This window comes from Pundamilia nyererei, unplaced genomic scaffold, assembly GCF_000239375.1.
Source record: "Pundamilia nyererei isolate P.nyererei 1_Seehausen unplaced genomic scaffold, PunNye1.0 scaffold00022, whole genome shotgun sequence".
NCBI lineage: Eukaryota > Metazoa > Chordata > Actinopteri > Cichliformes > Cichlidae > Pundamilia > Pundamilia nyererei.
The window spans coordinates 2,405,724-2,411,269 of NW_005187423.1; the positions used below are offsets into that span (position 1 = coordinate 2,405,724).

At 40.8% G+C, this 5,546-nt stretch overlaps 1 protein-coding gene across 1 annotated transcript in view; it reads right to left on the minus strand.

Annotated features, from left to right (window-relative positions):
- The window catches only part of LOC102195077 (ovochymase-2), a 34,330-nt gene that overhangs the window by 7,610 nt on the left and 21,174 nt on the right, over positions 1–5,546 (minus strand). Inside the window, exons 11-20 of the mRNA XM_005727041.1 lie at positions 5,372–5,540; positions 4,971–5,134; positions 4,274–4,457; positions 3,952–4,170; positions 3,219–3,353; positions 2,856–3,077; positions 2,575–2,757; positions 1,106–1,218; positions 929–1,023; positions 240–529 (exon numbers count right to left, since the gene is read on the minus strand). Of these exons, the coding sequence (XP_005727098.1) occupies positions 240–529; positions 929–1,023; positions 1,106–1,218; positions 2,575–2,757; positions 2,856–3,077; positions 3,219–3,353; positions 3,952–4,170; positions 4,274–4,457; positions 4,971–5,134; positions 5,372–5,540 (1,774 nt within the window). The remainder of the gene's footprint in view (positions 1–239; positions 530–928; positions 1,024–1,105; positions 1,219–2,574; positions 2,758–2,855; positions 3,078–3,218; positions 3,354–3,951; positions 4,171–4,273; positions 4,458–4,970; positions 5,135–5,371; positions 5,541–5,546) is intronic.

Genomic DNA, 5,546 nt, shown 5'->3' on the forward strand with positions numbered 1-5,546 from the left:
TGTACTTTTGAGTTAAAATATATATTTATAATTTTAATAAATGACAAATTAAAAAGGCATGAACATTTTTTTGTATCGAAAAAATATCGAACCGTGACACCAAAGTATCGAACTGAACCGTGAATTTTGTGTATCGTTGCACCCCTACTAGTTTCTTAGCATCACTGAGACAGGATGTTCCTAATTTTATAGTACAAGTACAGACCGAAGGAAGGTTGGAAATGCATGACTGTTTTTACCCTTCTCGTCTCCCCAGCCGGTGACAAAGCACGGCGTCCCAGCAGGCATCACGACCCCAGGTTTCGGCAAGCAGATGGGGCTGATCTCTTTTCTCATATTGACAGGTTTGGCCAAGTGAACCAGGGCTATGTCGTTGGTGATGTCATTGGGATCCTGCTCGTAGACAAATCCTTTGTGGCGAATGATGGTATCCACCTTGTAGCATTCCTCAGCTGAGGGAATGTCCATGGAGGAGTTCATGTGGTGCTTCCCCAGGCACATGCGCCAGAAGGAGGGTACATTCAGTGGGCTGGAAATCAAGTGAAAGATAAATGTGAAGGAGACAGAACAGGTTTTTATTTTTTCTTCAGCTTCTCTTTTAGCTTTGGCTGACTTTACTAATGATTGAATCTAAAAGGTCTCTACAGTTTCGTCTGATTTCTACAGTCATTGATCGGCACTGATTACTCCAGCTACTTCCTAACTTTAGCTTTTGTATGAACAAAGCACACATAACTGTATGTAAGGGTTAAACTCATTATAACGAGAGCTATAAAGCTGAGGGAAGATACAGATTCAGGTGATATCTCCCATTTCTTTACACTTTCATTTGATGAATTGTAACTTCAGATTTATCAGGTATAATCACTTTCAAAAACTGTGCTATTTAAATTCCTATAATTTAGATAGTTTTGTAGTTATATCTTACAACATGAAACAGTGAGCAGCAGTCAGGATCCATTCTTCATGAATCAAAGAGCCTCCACAGCCATGCATATAAGGTATAGGAGAGAACGGTGAAGCCTAAAAAGAGAGACATGAATATTTATAGAAGAAAAGATCTGCTCTGTCACTGACTGTCATGCAGAACAGGAGCTGACAGTACCTGCATAGAGACTTGCCAGGGCCAGGAGTGGGGGATTGCTTCTACACCATTTACAACTCTCACAGTGGCTGTGCTAGGTTTCACCTCTGGGTTTCCACAATTTTCTGGCCAGACTGGGAAAAGAAAGTGCACCATTTATTATAACATCTATACCAGTCATACAGTAAATATATTTTAAGTAAAGAATAAATGAGAAAAAAACCCAGTAGCATAGCTTCTTTAAACTACAACATCAGTTTTTCTTACAGTAAAAGATAGATACAGTAAATTTAAGCATTACAGTGTAATACTGTCAGCTTGGTTACCATTATACTGTTTTTACCTGTGAAATATAACTGCATGCCCCAACACCCAGAGGCTTGTGTCAGTCTCTGTATTTTGGTGAACTATGAAAGGATATCAGCTGTGTCACAATTCTCCTACTCCTTGTGCCAGACAGGCATAAAACTGCTGCTGTTTTCAACATTGGACCAACAACCACTCTGAAGGTGAACTAGGCAGATGTGATTGACAGCGGCAGGAGTCTCATTCAGTGATGCCAAACCTTGCAGGTCTAAACCTTAACACCACAATGTTTAGTCTGTAAACTGAAATTACAACTTGTAAATTAGTGATTTTAAACATTTGTGTTCATTTATATTTGCGTCAAATACACAAATAAATTAGGAAGAAATTTTCAGTGGGTTCAGATTGTTATTTGTATCAGTATTTACAGAATTTACCTGTATTTGCAAAGAACATCACAAATGTAACATTACAGTTTGCAAAAACTCAGGTTGCAGTTAACTCTCAATTCAAGTGCATAATCCTAGCTACAGTGGCTGCCATTCAATCCATATCTGTTTACGCTGGATGAGGCTGTCAAACTTTGTGAAAAGAGTCTGATATAAATAAATAAGAAAGTGAAACTCAATTCTGTTAATGACAGCGATACTGAAGAACTTTTCTGTCAGTAAGCACTGCTGTTTGTCTTTGTTAGCTACTAACAAAGACAAAAACAGCTTAGCTTAGCTGCTGTTAGCCCTTGTTAGCTAATGCTACATACTGTTAGTAAAACTTTCTTTAAAGTGGATCTTATATTTCTTGGACTATATATAAAATTTGCCTCCATTTCACATAAAGGGCTACAAGTTCCTTTCTTCTCTGACTGTGGTGTATTACTATGTGGCTAGTATCTAACCCCATACATATACGTCATTAGCTTTAATGACGATCTGTCTCAGCCCTTATATTCAAGATGGCGGGCAACATGGTAGCTTCCACAAACCAATTAACACTCGATGTATTTTTAATGATAATTTCAGAATTTATGACCATGCATTAATTGTTGCAAAATGCAATTACACACTAATAAATGTAAATCTATGAGTAAAGTATTTTTTTTTATTAAATAACCTAAAAAACTATGGCTGACTGTACCTTTAAAGTATCTTTATAGCAGTTTTTTTACAGTGTATGTCTACACTCACTGATGGTGATGTTGTCCCATGGATTACTAGGGAGAGGTGGTAGAGTTGGGAAGATACTGGTGTCAGTAGTCCAGTAACCACGGAAACCCTTCTCTTGGCTGGCTCCATTACTAAGGAAGCGGATGACGACTGTGTTACTAGGGATGTTGATGAGGGGTGGAGGGGCAAATCCGCAGAATCGACCTGCAGAATAGAGGAGAATAAATTATAGTTTTCCACCATTGTGCGTTATGTGACCTGAGACATAAATTGTGGACGGTATTTAAAGTTCGGAGACGCACCGAGTGATGCCATCGTTTCACCATTGATGACCTCCACATAGTCCATACAATTTCCTAACAGGTTTACAGCTTGCAGCTCAAAGTGAGTGAAGGCTACATGAATACTTCTTGATGAAGGAACGTTGATGCGCCACGTGCAGACAATCTGGGCTTGGTAGTCATTAGGCCAGTTAGGAGAAGTAATTTCACCCTGATCACTGCTGAAAGTCCCTCCACATGGAACTGAAGTACAACAAGAAGAAACAGGAGGGAAGGGAATAGAGTTTGAAAAGAGGAAAGGAGAAGATTTAAAAATATTATGAAAATTAGATATTTAAAGCTTTACATTTTTAAAATTTCCCTCGCAGTCTTATGTTATCTTACCTTCTGTAGCGTCCACTGCCCTCCAGGTGGCAGTGAAGCCTGAGTCAACCACTTTGTCGTTGGAGGAGAAACTGATGTGAAGCGTATTCCCATCACTCACCATGTCTGCAGGAGGCACGTGACTGCAGTGGGTACCTGAGGTAATATGAAAATGTGTTAGAAGCTCTGTCCTAGGAGTTCATTTCATAATAAAAATTCCCCCCAAAAACTGCAGATATGTGTTTGAGACATTTAGGGCTGATCACATGTGACACCACTATCTGTTCAGTGCTATGCCTGGCAAACTGATTAATGGCACTTTACTACACAGTAAAAAAGGGTTATTTGAGTATATATTCTATCTCAATAAGGTGCTTGTACCAGTCTGTTTAATGCCATGGTTCTTTAGCACATGGTGGTTATATAACTGAGTGGCATTCTGGAAGTGAAAGCTCCTTGTGGGGGTCAAAGGTTTTTCTTTTATTTGTTACCGGTCTGTAGGTATTTTTACTTGGGTAGAGATTTATTTGTCTACTTTGGGCTTCTGGTTGCCATGCATGCTATGCAGATGTTCAATTTTTTTTAGCCTGACAAATTTTAGGTTTTATCCTGACATCACAAATGATCAAACTTTAGACATTATAATGATTGGTTACATCACTGTCATTGTGTCACAACAACAAGAGGCTGCACTGACTGTGCTGAAATGTCTGCGCTGGTGTCTAACATGGAAAGAAGGCAGATCCTCACATACCCAGACTTCCTGTTTTGTCTGAGAGTCTGACTTTGTCATTTAGGCACAAATCACTCTCCTCCAGAGAGAAATTGTGGAAATGGAGGTGAACCAATTTGCCTTCAGGCACTTGAATGTTCCACTGGCACTGGGCTGTGTTGCTGTAGGTGCCAGGGTAACCCATAGAGGACAGAGTGCCACCAGTACCAGTCAGGTCCTTTGGTCCCCCACAGCCTGATGCTACATAGAGAAGACAGAGAGAGAAAACTGGCATTACACTTTGACTTTGTCACATATTGTCACAGTGGGGAAACGAAGTATGTTTAAAGAGCTGGATTCATACTGTGCTCATTGTAGAGGTGTCGGCGGATGACATTTGTTATCCACGGGATGTAGGCAGAAGAGCGGGTGAACACAGAAGGCTTCTTATCCATAATGCATCCAATAGGGCCAAAGCTAGTTATGCCATGAACTTCCCATGGATTGCCAATTTTATCCTGGCAAACCAGGGGTCCCCCTGAATCCCCCTGTCAAGAGCAGAACATTAAAACACTAGTGGTTTTGTTGTTCTTTTAAAAGATTAGATAAGATAACTTTATTTAGTCCCACACTGGGGAAATTCACCTGTTAGAACCTGACAAGAGTCAAAAGGGAAAGTGAAATCAAAGCCACACTACCAAGAATAGTTAAATCCAAAGTTATTTATCCTGAGTGAGAGGATGTTGAGAGGTGAGAGGTGTTGTCTGTAATGGACATTAGCTTGGCTATCATCCTCCTCTCACCCACCTCATCTATGGAGTCTAGGGGACTGAACTGGAAAGAGCTGGCCCTCTTCCCCAGTCCATTAAGTAGCTTCCAGTTTCTCTCTGTGCTCCCATCTCACCAGCAATGCTGACCAAAAGACATCAGCCTGCCCAACAGATGGAGTCTTTAGCCCTTCTTGTACAGAAATTGAGCGTTATCCGACCAGACCAGTTTACTGTTAAGATAAACCTCAATTTATGGCCGCAATATAGCTCCTCTTATAGTTCTTCTTTTACCTGACAAACAGACTTGAGCTCATCAGGCAGTGTATAACCACAGCAGATCATGGAGGTCTTGACCTGGAACCACCAGTAATCCATCCTGTTACAGGTGTCATAAGGCACCACAGGCAAGGCGACCTGGTTGAGCGCTTCTGCAGCTTTAGGGTTAATTGAATTACCTGATAAACACACAGAGTCATTTCAGTTGTTACAGAAGCCTCGAGATTGACGCAGGAACATTAAAAAAGAGGCATTTACACATTAAATCCAGCAGAGGGCATGCTAAATATACAATTCTGAGGTGATGCAGTTCTAGTTCTTTGTAAATAAATATCACTTTAACACAGCTCTGAAACATCAGGCTACAATTATTTTATCAGAGGCTGCTAATGAACATGACAAGACAAAAACAGCACCAGTTTCATCTCCCCAGCCGGTGGCGTAGCACTTCTTTCCCTCAGGTAGGGCTTCCTCTTCAGATGGAAGGCAAGCAAATGATATCTCATCAGTGGGTGTCACCTCTCCATCCAGTCTGACCAAGGCAATGTCAAACTCCACCGAGGGCACTGTGGGGTACTTGAAGCCCTCGTG